Source organism: Toxorhynchites rutilus, chromosome 1, assembly GCF_029784135.1.
Source record: "Toxorhynchites rutilus septentrionalis strain SRP chromosome 1, ASM2978413v1, whole genome shotgun sequence".
NCBI lineage: Eukaryota > Metazoa > Arthropoda > Insecta > Diptera > Culicidae > Toxorhynchites > Toxorhynchites rutilus.
The window spans coordinates 187,334,411-187,349,207 of record NC_073744.1 but is presented as its reverse complement, the minus strand read 5'-3'; the positions used below and the strand labels follow the sequence as shown (position 1 = coordinate 187,349,207).

The 14,797-nt window shown below is 41.6% G+C and overlaps 1 protein-coding gene across 2 annotated transcripts in view; it reads right to left on the bottom strand.

Moving 5' to 3' along the window:
- The window catches only part of LOC129763546 (synaptotagmin-14), a 42,817-nt gene that overhangs the window by 20,686 nt on the left and 7,334 nt on the right, over nucleotides 1–14,797 (bottom strand). For both annotated transcript variants that reach the window (XM_055762740.1, XM_055762747.1), the window contains 5 exons: nucleotides 11,912–12,073; nucleotides 5,532–6,166; nucleotides 4,897–5,466; nucleotides 296–436; nucleotides 65–229 (listed from right to left, as the gene is read on the bottom strand). In XM_055762740.1, the coding sequence (XP_055618715.1) occupies nucleotides 65–229; nucleotides 296–436; nucleotides 4,897–5,466; nucleotides 5,532–6,166; nucleotides 11,912–12,073 (1,673 nt within the window). The remainder of the gene's footprint in view (nucleotides 1–64; nucleotides 230–295; nucleotides 437–4,896; nucleotides 5,467–5,531; nucleotides 6,167–11,911; nucleotides 12,074–14,797) is intronic.

Sequence of the window (14,797 nt, the reverse complement as noted above, 5' to 3'; positions counted from 1 at the left end):
TGGAACGAGCGGATCACATTTAAGCTGTACAAACTATGGTTCACAAACTCGAACGGCGACAAACCTGAAAGATGAACGTTTCTTTGAACAAAGGATTGGGTTGGCCCCGCCGAGTGGAAGTTTTCGCTCTGGCCATCTCCTGGCCCATACTGTTGACGAGGCATAACTTTACGTATGTGTCTGGCACTTTGTTCAACGCAAGGTTCCGGAATTGACTACCCTTCACGATCTGAAAAAAGAAATGACATTGAAACCACGTGTTCAACAAGGTCGTTCAACAAGGTTGTCGACTCACCTCAACCGTAAGTCTTCCCGTGGTACCATTGTAACCAAGCCCAAGCAGAAGCTCCGGAACGCCTCCATGCTGCATAGATGTCGTTGATCCCGTACTGTCCGATCGAGCCAGACTAAGCAGGTCACTCGTGGAGCCATTGTTCTATGAGCAGAGTAAACGAAACCAATAAACTCTCAACAACAGCTATACTCTACATGCGACCCGCGGGCTCTTCTGGTTGGCCCATCTGGTGTTGCCTTATTTTAAACTATTTTGTATGTGTAGCAATGGAGAAAACCTAAGACATCATTACCTAGTTTTTTGACATAGGAATACATGTAAGTAGGGGGTGCTTTTGTTCCCACCGAAATCTGTTCCCTAACACAGACATCAAAACTAAGCTGCCTGGGGAATTCGGCATTGCAAATACATGAAAGTAGAGGAGACTTTTTTCCTACCAAAATGTGTTCCCTAACAGAGACATTAAAACCAAATCAGTATCAATGAGTTTAACGATATAATTCTCTTTAAACATATCCAAAATCAACAGCCTAACGGAATCCTACATCAACTATGCGGTCGTGTCTCGGACACAACCCTCCTGTGATTTTTGTATGTGTAGCAATGACGAAAACCTAAGGCCTAAACCTAAACCTAGTTGTTTGACGTACGTCAAAATATATAATTCCAGTAAAGGTGTCAAATCAGACATGTTGGCATGTTTTTTATGAAACAGAAATAGCAAATGTAGCGTTCGTTCCACAGACAATGTGCATAGAGAAAATATTACAATTTATTGAGTCTAAACAAGCTATTCGCGATTTCACAGCATTCCCGATTCATCAGTTAGGTTTTCCAAATGACCTTTCTCAAGGCCGAGGGTTCAGTTTAGTTTTTCAAATTGCCCTTGGCGAATGAACTGAGAAATTTTGAATCTTCATAATTCAAACCATGATCATCATCATTCAGGTTACAGCCTCGCCCCATTCAACAGACACTGGTTCCGTATTTTTGCACCACATCATTTCTGCCTCTGTACTCGGGTATAAATTTAAAATTTCGACAACGAGAGCGTTACGTTTGGGGTGCAAGGATTTGAGCGTTGATTCCTTTTGACGTAGGATTACGTCTTTCGGGAACATATTGGGGTACAAATTGCACACATCGTGAAAACTGTCCAATTTCAAATGCTTATTGCTCAGTCATTACATGAAGGATTGATGAAATTTTTGCGTCAATTGATTTCGGTACTCCATAACAATTTTTATATTGAAGAAAATAATAGATGTCATCAAACTAACTATCGAACAATTGAAAAATCTCAACCCCTATCCTAACGGAAATACACACTTCTGATTGGTCGAAATTGACAACACATGCGGCGGATCCCTAACAGAGGACATCAAAACCAAGCTGCCAGGGGAAATCGGCATTGCAAATACATGAAAGTAGAGGGAGTTTTCTTTCCTACCGAAATGTAGTCCCTAACAGAGGCATCAAAACCAAGCTGCCTGGGGGAAATCGACATGGCAAATACATGAAAGTAGGAGGAACTTTTGTTCCTACCGAGATGTATTTCCCAACAGAGACATCAAAACCAAGGTACCCAGGGTAAATTGGCATTGTAAATATATGCAAGTCGGAAGCATTTTTATATTGCAAGTAAGGTGAGTGATACGATTGATTCTAGCAAATAAAATTTAAATTTGGAACTTTAATGTTGGTTGCTTCGTGAAATTTCATATCAATGACCGATCGTGTATTGTGAAAAATTTAGCATAAATGTACGTGTAAAATTGTATATGGTAGCAGTTGTGTTAAAAATGACTTGATATATGAAACGATTTATTTCAATTTTCATAAATAAAAACCAAGGTGTGTTCTCGCTCGAGAACGGGTCATTTGGTTTAAGCTGTCTGTTTTGTTAGGTTCATTTTCAACCAAGAAAAGTTTATACAGCGAGAAAAATTGGAAAAGTTAAGAAATATTAGAAAAAGTGATTGCTCCACATATAGTAATTAGGTGTTGTTAGTCCAATTAAAATTCGCATTGGGTTGAATAAATACTCAGAAAGTAAAAGTTATAAAAGAAAATTACTTTTTCCATTTCAAATATGTTTTCTCTATATTAAAGTAACATGTTTTTATTGATGAGAAAAATTGCTAATTGTGTTCGTATTGATATTCCAGATTCCGTCGTTCCACTTCGGTATCTTTTATCTGATACGCACCATCCAACGTCTGTTTAAATCGTTCTGTCATCATCACTCAGTAAACACTGGTGGAGTGAACAAACAATATCCAACGGCCCATTTTAGGGCCACCAAATCATTATCAAAGAGTTTAAAGATGTACTTCTTCAAACATATCCAAAATCAACAGAGAGCCTAACGGAATCCTACGTCAACTATGTGGTCGTGTCTCGGACACAACCCTCCTGTGACTTTTTTTTGACGGATGAACGAAGTGGCACGACACTTTCGAAAGATGAAAGGTGTAAGAGTGATGTTTGCTACTCATTGCTCCAAGAACTTTTTTCCATAGCTCAAAAGCTGCTTCGAAAGCAAATAATTCAAATAATAAAAATCTATAAATATGCTTGAAAATCCAACGAAGTCACTGCTGCATGTCGTCGGATGACCGTGAAAGCGCTATAAAAATTGTTCTCTCGTGGCCAATTTCTAATTTGCTACCGTGCAAAACTGTCCGCCTCAGAATATGCACAAAGTAAGCATAGTACAGACCTTGCACTGACAGACAGAAGCAAAGCAGAAGAGAAACATTAAATAGAATGTGCCGCGTCGGTTTTCATACCGTTATGCGGATGTTGGTTGTGTACGATTGAACCGCACGTACGAATATGTCATCGCCTCGGACCGCACTGTGTCTCGCATGAGAAGAATATTCGCGATGCATACTTATTGCGCTACGTTCACTGGCGATAAAAGCACGAATCTCGTGTATTGTTCTCGCGAGAGCAGGAATAAATCACGAATCTACAATCTTCATTTGCTTCTACAAAACCACGCAAACTTTCTCACCACGAGGCTTTCTCATACAATACAAATGGGAAAACTAAACTAAACAATCGGCCTTGAGAAAGGCCATTTTGAAAGCTTATCTGCCGCTGCCATCTGGTCGCTAGCAGGATGACTGATGAATCGGGAATGACTGATTGGTGAGTTTTTTCGATTACTGAATGAATTTTCGTGAATTCAAGCACTGTTTCCGGATATTCTATTGCCGTTCTGAGTGTTCTTGAGAGCGTTGGAAATGTAATTTTGCTAAGAGATAATGAAAAACTTCTTGGACATTGCGCAAGTTCAATTTTTAGTGTCGCTATAAACAGCGAGCAATGAACAGTACATGTTAATTCTGATAGTTATTTTCTGCCATACAAATGAAACACAAATTTCTGCATTTTTCGAGAATTAATCAAGCAAACGAAACCAAAATTGCCATGCAGAGATTTTGGGGTGCAATAAATGTTTCTATGATGGTTAGACACTCCTCCCACCTCTCTAAGGGGGGGCTGCCATACAAAAGAAACACAAATTCCTGCATTACTCGAGAATTAATCAATCAAATGAAACCTAATTAGGCATATGGAGTTTTTAGGGTGCAATAAATGTTTCTATGGAGGTTAGATACTCCTCCCCCTTCTCTTAGGATGGGCTGTCATACGAATGAAAAATAAATTTCTGCATAACTCAAAAACTTATCAAGCAAATGGAGCCAAATTTGGCATGTGAAAATTTTAGGAGGCACGAAACGTTTCTATGGTGAATGGACACTCCTCTCCCCTCTCTAAGGGGAGGAGAGGCGTCTGTTTCATTCTATCATATTTTCTGTACAAACATTTATTCCATGTAACGGTGAAACTTGTTATTTGCAAGTGGTTGAAAAATCTTGAATAATCTAATTTTATAATGATGAGTTTTGGTAGAAGTACTAGGAATTTTTTAATAAAAGGTAAATTCAACGGGGTCGATAAGAAGATCAATCAATGAACAGTTCTGCGATTGGACTCATGAACTTGCACTAAGCAAGAAATCGTGAATTTTTGAAGGTATTGTTAACGAAAACCAATTTTGGGCGAGACGAAGTTTGCCGTGTCAGCTTGTACGAAATAAATTATCAACGGAAGGAGCTTAAGTTGCAGTATTTCCTCTCTCTACTGCGTTCATAGAATGAACACTGCATTCGATTCGCCGTGGTACATGAATATCGTAACTTCTTGTTCTCCCTTGTTTTTGAGAGGTACTTTGAGGAACTTTCAGTTCATTTGCCTCAAATATTGTAACTCACAGATGCATAAGTAGACCCTTATTGACACCACGGGTAGGTAAGCTCCCAATTGTGGAGAACGTATGTATGGAAAACGAGGATGCTTCCAATTTCCGTTAATTTTAACCGTTTACGGATTAGAAAATAGTAATCTATAGCATATTTAATAAATCTTAACAACATTCCGATTCAATTGTTATGCAAATCATCAGAATTCGATCGTAGCAAAAGAAAAATCAATAACGTTAACTTTATTCCGTAAAAAGGTTACTGGATTTCTGATGAGACCCCCCTATTGAGAGACATAGTCCCACGTCAAAACCTCTTCCAACTCACCGTTGAATTCGCTCTCGGTTCCAGCGGCAACCAAAGATTCGTTTCCAGCTCCAAATCGATATTGGCGAAGCTAACAATCGCCTCCCCGATCAACCGCTCTCGTCGCATGCGCTCGCACCCGTACACCCGAATCCGCAAACCCATCGAATTGACCTCCTCCGGGTTGACTCGGTGTAGCAGGAAACTTTCCATGAATTGTGGATTCTCCCCGGAGCGGATCTTGGTCTTGTGCTTCTGCTTCTTGCTCGGTAACATCAGCAGCCGCACCTGGGTGTGAGTTGTCGTCTGGGAACTTTTCGCATTCGCAGCAACCTCGGTCGGATTGGAACCGGAAACCGGCGGCTGACTGTTGCTGCCACTGCTACGGGATGGAATACCTCGGGCTTGTAGCACGTGCACTGTCATCTTGCGCATCGGAGCATCATACAGAAGGGATATTTCCAGCACACCGTTGGGGTTGCTGGTTGAGGTTGGACTCTCCGGACCGGGTCCGATCGTCCCCGTGTCGGACTTGAGGGACTTCAAATCACTGGTGTCGAAAAGTGGCTCTTGCGAGAGGACAACGATACACTGCAGCGAGAAGCGAAACAAATTTGAGGTTTGAACCATTGAAATTTGTAAATGAAAGTACTTACATCCTGATTGCTATTGATATCCGGCATATCCTCCAAACTATCCTGGTGCTGCACCGGTACCCGCGTATACTTCGTGTTCGACGAAACCGTTTCCCCGTTGCTGTTCCCCAAATCCTTCTTTCCATCTCCAGCATTCTCTTTGGAAGGACTCTCTAAACTAATGGGCACCCGTCCAGCGGCCGACTGTAGTATCAGCCTTCGATCTTTCTTCTCTCCCCCCACCAATCCCGTATTGCTCTCCACGGAACTGTTCGAGCTGCACTCGCTACTCGAATGGGGCATTCCAATTCTTCCCCTTTCCGCTTGTGCCAGCGGATCCCTCGACGATCCATGCCGATGATGGTTGTGGTGGTGGTGATGCTGGTGGTTATGGCTGTGCTTTTTGCTGCTCTCCTTCCGCACCAGAGACGCACCACCCTTCTCTGGATCTCCTACTCCACCGGGTGCTCCGATGGTAACATGCTGCAAACCACCGAAACCGGACGCTGGATCCGCGTCCAGAGGGCTTAACACGCCCGCCCCATACCGTGACAGTTGGCCACTGTGCAAGCTGCAGGATTGCTGTAGCTTCAGCCTCCGCAGGATTTCCTCCTCTGAGTCGGAGCTTGAGTTGCCGTCGTACGCGAAGCGGCTTCCTGTGAGTGAATGAGATAGGAAATTTGAACATTTCAGATTCATATTCGATTGCTAACAGTCATTCTAGTCAGAGGGATGTCAAGAAATCTAAAACTAAGGAGTATACAACAACCGAAAAAGCTGACAATCGAAATAATAGAGGGTGTTACGATTAAAATTTGGCTAAACTTGGCGCATTTGTCCGATTCATACGTTTGAAAAATCGGGAAACCCTGCGTACAGTTTCTATTTTGATTTCAACATTTGCTCTTCAGTTATCAAGCAAGCGGAGCAACGCATCAAAATTTCCCTCGCGAGTCGTGAAAATCCGAACAACTCGCACGTCGAGTTAGCCAAATTTTCAAAAGTGGCCAAATAAATTGTCACGTACCAATAAAAGTGTTCGAGGAATGTTTGTCGACAGCCAGGAAGCCTGTGTCGGTGTTTAAAAATATTTTTTCTTACTCAAACAGCAAGACGGGTCTATGGTACTAGGTGAGGCCGTTTCGTCACTAAGTTGGTTAGGGGAGCGGTATATGAAAACAGTACGGAAGAAAGCAGAAGGGGAATTATTTCCTTGAAGCGTGAAAGAGACAGACTGATCAGGAGCGAACTTCGGCACTAGCGTATTGTGTTTTGTTTACAAACAAAACACAGTAGACTTCCAAGATGGCTGAAGAGTGGTTTCAGCAAGTTGGCCCACCTTAGGATATACTTCTACGCGCCTTGCTCAAACAGTTGACTATGATCAAGTAGGGGAAGTGGGGGTAAAACGGACATGTTAAGAAGAACTTCAATTATATCATTGGAAACTCATGTTTCCCAAAATTTTGATGCAGTTTCTTGCAATTCAATATACTGTCTTTCCACCTAATTGGCCGAATATTTTACATAAAAGTGTTTTTCGATGTTTTTTTAGTGAAATTGAAACATACCGAAAAGTACAACTTTTTTTTTATGCGGGTAATATGGACATGTTTGTAATATATGAAGCGTAGAGGTTTATCGATCGCGAGAGGAATAATTTTATTCAACCAAGGTCTGAGCTCATCACGAATGTCCGTTAAATGATGAAAAAATCGAATTAATTCACCTGGAAGTGCCTTTCAGCAGTATAAACGGACAGACCCTCAACTATTTTGCTTTTGGTGCCAGTCAGCTTCTAAACAGTCCATATTTGGCGATTTGATTTCCATTTATCAACGCAGGGCATTCATTAGAAATAGATTAAACAGACTTTTCAGACTCCATCTCACTCCCACTGGCAACTGTCCGTTTTACCCCACCAGTACAATTATTTCAATGATTTAAATCTTCCACTCAAAATGAATTTACTTTTCCGTACATACCTAATATCGCTTCTCTGTTCACTCACAAACCGAAATATGACCATCAGCGAAATGAATTTTAATATTAAACCTTCTTAACTAGGCGAACCTAGCCAGAATTTTCACCTGCCCCCGGGCTTCTGAATGCCAAAGGGGACTAGGCTCTGCGGAATCCACGTATCTGCATGCTCGTGCTGTTTTAGTCCTGACCGAGGAATTGTCGAACAATCGCGCACGAGCTAAGGATGACCGACTTTTGGATGCCGGCCAATTCCTTCTCGATGTTCAACACCTTTAGCGCTTCCAGAAGTGTCTTCGGGATAATTCCAGTTCCAGAGAGAACGACTGGAACAATTCTTGGGACCTCCCTTAGCCCCCACAGTTCCTTGAGCTCCACGGCCAATGGTCGGTACTTGCAGATTTTGCGACCGTGGGTCTCCTCCAGATTCTGGTTCAGTGGAATAGCGACATCGATGATGGTGACTTTGCGGTCGCTCTTGTCGTAAACCATTATATCTGGGCGGTTGTGGTGGATCGAGAGGTCGGTCAGAACAGTGCGATCCCAGTACAGCTTGAAACGGTCATTTTCCAGGACAGGTGCAGGCAGGTACCGGTAGTTTGGTACGTTGTCTTCCAGTAGAGCACATTACAGCGCCAGTTGTCGATGAACAATACGGGCCACGTTGTTCTGGCGCTCGGTGTAGGCTGCGTTGGCCAAAACGGGACAGCCTATAGCGCGTTTTGGTTGGCGCGTTCTGCGAAGTACTCGCGCAGTTGTCGTACCTGGGCAACACACAGTGCAGATATGTCGACTATTCCAAGTCCCCCTTCTTTACGTGGTAGTGAAACTCTCTCCAGTGCCGATTAAGGATGGTGCATTCCGGCGAATGTGTTGATCGCGCGTACCTTGTTCCCCGCGTCGAGAAAAGTCCTCAGGACACAGTTCACTCGACCCACAAAACTTGTCTCGCAGCTACGTCTTGATGTCGGAGTGGCGAATCCCGGTGAGCTGTCGGAATTCAAGATATTTATAGGATTCGCCATGAACCATGTCTTTATAAACTCGCCGTCATAGACCTCGTAGCCTCCGGATTCGGCGAGTTGTCCTTTCAGCAGGTGGACACAGCGGCACTTGTCAAGGCCGAACTCCATGCAAATGACCCTGCTTATTTCTTCGACAACCCGGATATCTACACCTAGACGCTGATGTGAATCAGCATAGACCTTGAAATCGTCCATGTAGAAGGTATGGGTCACTTCTTCGTAGGCGCCGTCGCCATACCTTATTTTATAGCCATGACCGTTTCTATTGAGCGTCCTACTGTGGGGGTTCAGTGCCAGATAACTGCCAGATATTTTTTTCCCTCCGCTTACCCCCATCTCGAAGAAACTCTGTTTTGAGCTTCCTGGAGTTGGGCACCATTTATTAAATTGAAAAACAAAAACAAGACAAAAACACACACAAGGAAAGGGACGTTAAAGGGTGATCAGTATTTATTGCCATAGGGTGGCTTCAATATTATAGAATAACATGTAGAAGGAGTGCTCGTTAACAGAAATCTGAAATTCAAAATGTAACTATACAAATCAACCACCTGTCTATATTACCCCCACTGTCCGTATTACCCGTATTAGTCCGATGAAGGAACACATTCTGTCATTTCAGTTGATCGTTAGGCAACTTTAATCGGTGAAGATAAAGTTTGATGACTTGGTGGTGGTCTTTTTCTAGCTGTAGTCCATGTCAAAATCGTACGAACATCTGATTACAGTACTAGAGACGCGTCCTGTAGAGCAGTGTTCGATAGTATTTGTCAAATCGAAACTTCTCAGCGAAGACGTGGGGCACTAGTATAGAGGAGCTACCAAAGGGCTGAGACCGGGAACAGCCTTTGCTGAAGAGAGTTAAAAATACCCCTTCAAATGTCATGGTTGCGAAAAGTCGGCAAGTGGAATGCCCTGAGAGCAAGTCGTAAAATCGTACAAATGAAGAGCAAAAGAAATCGCGAGGGAGACTAATATGTGAGACGTGAGACGCTTGTCACACTGATTTTCGATTTGACCTGAAAATGTTATATAAAAAAATAGAATGTACGTATATAAGAACACACATTTTTGTATTTTATACGACTTCAAATACACATGATGCGTCCTTTGATTGATATTTTATACGATTGTAATTTGATACGAATTTATATGCGACCTAGCCTGTGTAAAAGTTATACGATTTAATGTTTGCTGGGTCCCATCGCACCAGAGCTTCGTCCGATCGAGTTATATTGGAGCACATATCTTCTGAACGTCTAAAAGAGAATCTAAAATTCCTGGATATCCGAGAAATCGTGTATCCACCAAAAGCGTACATTTTTATATTTCAATTTCCAAGTTTATTTATCTGGAAAAATACATAAACCTCCTACAAGACGAAAATGGCGTGTTTATTGTCAAAAGACAGCACACCGAAGAGCGCAAATAATTACTGCATTTATTTCAATTCAACCCGCAACCCGGGGTCCGTGCGGTAAATTTATTACGCTCACGTTATTGCCTGCAGTTTCCGGTTTTGTTCGCTAGATTCCTCCTTTATTATTTCTATTACCCGTGCTTCCTCTCGTGCGCAGATTTATAATTTCGCAGGTGAACGAAACGAGAGGTGGTTACCGCTGGATGAGGGAAAAGTGACTGTTATTATTACTGACAATTCACAGCAGGCCATGCCGTCGCAATTGATGACATTCCAGCCGTATGAACACATTCTGTCACATACAGTCAATCGTAAAATTGAGTGTACACACCTGGTTGATTTGGTATTTTAGAGTTTTTCGGGGTTTAAAAATAAATAATATAATACAACTTATATTCATCGTATAGTCGATCCTTTTTACTCTCATGTAGTGATAAAATAAAATAAGTAAAAAAATAAAATGGCCACATTTTTACTTCGTGTTTAAGGAACAAACAAAAATGCTTCAATTCAGACGCAGCAAAATTGAGTGTATAGTTCAAGTGTTTCAATTGTAATCAATTCATAAATATTAATAGATAACAAAAATCAATCCTCTAGTATTTGGTATGGCCCCCTTTAGCTGCCTGCAAGCGCCGTCTGCGAGATTTCTGGTCACTGTAGATGAAATGCTCTCCTAGATCTCCTTAATTGCCGTTTCGAGTTCCACTTTGTTCCCTTGATTTTTAAGCTTCAGGCGGTTCTTGATCTTCCACCATGGTTATTCAATAGAATTCAATCCATTCTATCATTCAGAGTTGTTTTCCGATGTCCCGATGAGAGAGTTGAGGATTTTCCAGGTGCTTGCGCAAAATTAATGTGCGACGTTGTTTCTCGGGTTATGCCATTTGCTTCCAATTTTCGAAAAACTGACAGCGTTAAAAATACAGTGTAAACAACACACTTTAAACTACTTCTAACCGAAATTTCAAGGGACAACACCCAATGGGTATTTTTACAGCTTTTTCCGTGATGCAAATTGATGTGGGACACCCTTTATGCATTGAAGAATTTAATTTCAAAATATCAATGCAATGTTACACACCCCTCAAAAAGCAAAAAAAAACTCATCATCAGTTGCAAAACGTTCGGATTACTGTGTTGGCTAGAGATTCGCCTGATTCCGTCGTATAGGATTTCTTTTCTCCCCTAGCCCAGTTCACAGTAATAAAATGTTGCGCTCCGGATCCGAGGGAGGTTTTCGAGATGGGAAAAGTGAAACTATTTAGCACATGTACACCATGTTCTCTGCACGCTTTCGACAGAGCTATATCGGAAAGAGGAAGCGTTTGCAGTTTTGCAGACAGTGGAGACACTAAAATATAGCGCGCGCGATATTCTACTTTCTACAATGGAATGGTTTCCTGTTTCCGGTCGTTTTACGGCACGAGAAATGAGACCAACCCTCTACGATGGGGCGATGTGGGACGCAACGGGAGATCATCACATCCCGGGGAGAGTGCACTGTAAGAAGTTTCATCCCCGGTTTTATCAGTCCTCGGACTATCAGAGCGCAACAATACCACATCTCCTATCGGTCTGGGAAATGAGGCGAATTGGGAACGACAGTATTTTTCGATTACAAAAGAAAATATGTATTTCTAACGCCAGTTAGTAGTTTGATGCGCAATATGTTGCCCCCCATCTCCATCCGGGCATTTTCATCAATAAAGATATCAATCGTAGCTGTCGTAACTTCCAATGACACACAGCTCCCCATTAGATGGTGACAGCAAACTAATGAGACCCGGGACACAAGGTGGAAGACACCAGTTGCAAATAATAGGTCTGTAATATCGGAGATGATAAAACGCAAGGAAAAAAAACGCAACTAGGAGTGGTAAAATCGGAATCAATTAGTGTGTTCCGAATGGAGTCGTTTTGTGGTTATGGCGAAACATAAAACTCACCCAAGAGTGGGGAAGTATACTTACGGATAGTGTGCACCGTTTTGGCTGGCAGCGTGCCCTCGTCGCAACATGGGAAGGATCCGGGCGTGGCGAAGCACCACTTTCGGTTGATGTACAGGAACAGGACCAGCAGCAGGGCGATGAAACCGAGAGCCGCTCCGAGGAACGTGGTGGTCTCCATGGGAACTGATCGTAAATGGAATAAGAATGAAAAGAGCACACACATACACACACGATTAGTACGATTGCCTGGCGAAGTGGAACGAGAATGCAATTTTTACCGCTTCCAAAGCTTGTAATTGCGCTCCGGTTTGCCGGGTAGTCTAGACAGTAAACCCATTCGGTATCTATGGGTTTTTCGGAGCATCAACTGGTGGGTTGAGTGGATATGGGCAATAATGTTGGTTGCTTCCATTGTTCGATATTCCTCGTTCAGCATTGAGCGGCATTTTATTGCGTAAGGCTGAAGTGGGCCCACATTTGCCCATCGATACCCCGATTGTTCCAATTTGTGTAAGCGGAACAAATCGGGTGGGATACGTAATTAATTTGATTGCCAATTCTCAGTAAAGTGAGACAGTGTTATCGTATCCATGGCAATCTAGTCAAAAACGGGCTATCAGGCGCCTCCATTCGTTGCGATTCCCCCACGACGGCTGTAATATAGCTTTTTAATATTTTCTAACAAAAATACATTTTGAAGTTACATGAATCTCTAAATTAGCATTCGTATGCATTAACAGTTCTTGAAAATCGTCAACCTCTGCATGTCAAATGGGGGTGAAATTGGGTCAAAAACGGAGAAAATATTTGATGAATATTTGATGATATTACTGATAGTAATTTTATGGAGGGCGCTATACTTTTTTATATTTTTCTTGAAAGCTGAGAATTTTTTAAATAACATATCTAGATTTCAGAGATGCTATTCTTTTAGTTTTTGAGATATGATCGGTTCTTGGCATTATCGGGAAATTACAATCTGTTAAGTCTTACCAATCTCATCGATAGTTCTCATAGGTTCTCGACTCTGTTCCCATACTGTCATGAAATTTAGAAGTGTAGTATAGTAAATGTATAATATGTATTGTAAATGAATACAAATGTCATTCATCGTGGAGAATCGTATCGTCTCTTTCGTCTGCAATGATGTCAGGGCAAAAGTACTTATGAAATAATAAAAAACGTTGAGGTGTACAAGTTATTGTTACCAAACAAAACACCAACAGAATGTAAACGATACTGAAGTACTGTCGTCGGCCACTGAGCGATACTATGCTCACGACATCAATGCGGTGAGATCTATTTTGCGCACGTAACCACTGTGGTGACAGCGGCAGTTAGGCGCTTGTTTGCGCATATAACCTCTGTGGTTACGCCGGACGGCAAAGTGTTGATGAATGACTCAAAAAATAGGTCTAACGTCATGTGTATTTATGTATTAAAACTATGGAAAAATGTCATACGGTGAGTCAAATATCTTTGATGTGATGAATAGAGCCTCTCATTTTTCATAAACCTGTGAAATATTGTTATATGCAAAAAGTCTGCAACAAAAATAAAAAGTATTTTACCGATATGTCTGTAAATTTACAAACATATCTGTAAATCTGGCATCTCTGGTGGTCTGTCACAATGTCGCGGATTGATTTGGAAACTAATTCAAAATAGCAAAAAAATATCATAGTTTGTCCAGAAAGTGCTAGACGAATCGTCGCAAAGTTCGGTAATGAGTGTTCCTTCGAGGATCTAACCAGAAGTGGACGAGAACCCGGACCAAGTAGTCCCGAACTGGACCGAAAAGTTGTAAATTAGATTCAGAAGAACAGGTCTGCATCTATTCGTGATTTGTCCAAGAAGTTCAGAACCAGAATTGGGATGATTCAGCGGATAAAACAGAGACATGGTCTAAAGATATATAAAAAGCAAAAAAATGGCCAAATAAACGCCGGAGCAGCAAGATCGGGCTAAAACACGAGCTCGAAAGCTATTTGAGCGAGTTTTGCACAATCCCAACCAGTGCATTCTCATGGATGATGAAACATTCGTCAAAGAAGATTCCAGAACGCTGCCGGGACCTCAATTCTATACCAAATCGATTGGAGAGAGTGTTCCATTAGCGGATACGACCGTTGCGATGGAAAAATTGGGCAAAAATTGCTCGTTTGGCAAGCCATTTGCACGTGTGGCATGCGATCGTCAACTTTTTTTTTCCACAAAAGAGACTATAAATGTTCAAATTTAAGCGGAAAAAATGCTTGAAGCAGAATTGCTTCCACTTTTTAGGAAGCACGAGGTTCCTCCTCTATTCTGGCCGGATTTGGTATCGGCACATTATGCCAAATCCGCTCTACAATGGTTTTCGGAAAACAACATCATGTTCGTCGGAAAAACCTCAACCCACCTAACTGTCCCTAGCTGCGGTCAATTGAACGTTACTGGGCAATTGTCAAGGCCAAGGTCAAGTTTATGAAACATTGGTCTGCACCGTCCAGAAAGTGCACAAAGACAACTGTGCAGAATTTGATGAGTGGAGTTAAATCTAAGGTCCGATCATTTTTTAGGAATCAACAATAAGCTTGATTTTTCATTTCATTGCTATGTAAACCTAATATTCCTTAATAAAATCCACTTTGTAAACAATTTCTGAACGTTTTCAATTTTATTTTTATGTTTTCGAGGCAGTGTGCAGTGGATGTTTGTAGAATCATGAAAAAGAATATAAGTAATATTTTTGTGCGTCTTTTTCACTCTCTCATCTTCATAGAAACGAACAAATTTTTATTATTTTTGCGATAGCATGACGATATTTTTGAAGCTCATAGTGCCGGTGTATGTGATTTGTGAAAATAGTTTACAATTGAGCAACATTCCATTGCAAATGCATATACAATGCGTATACATTCTATA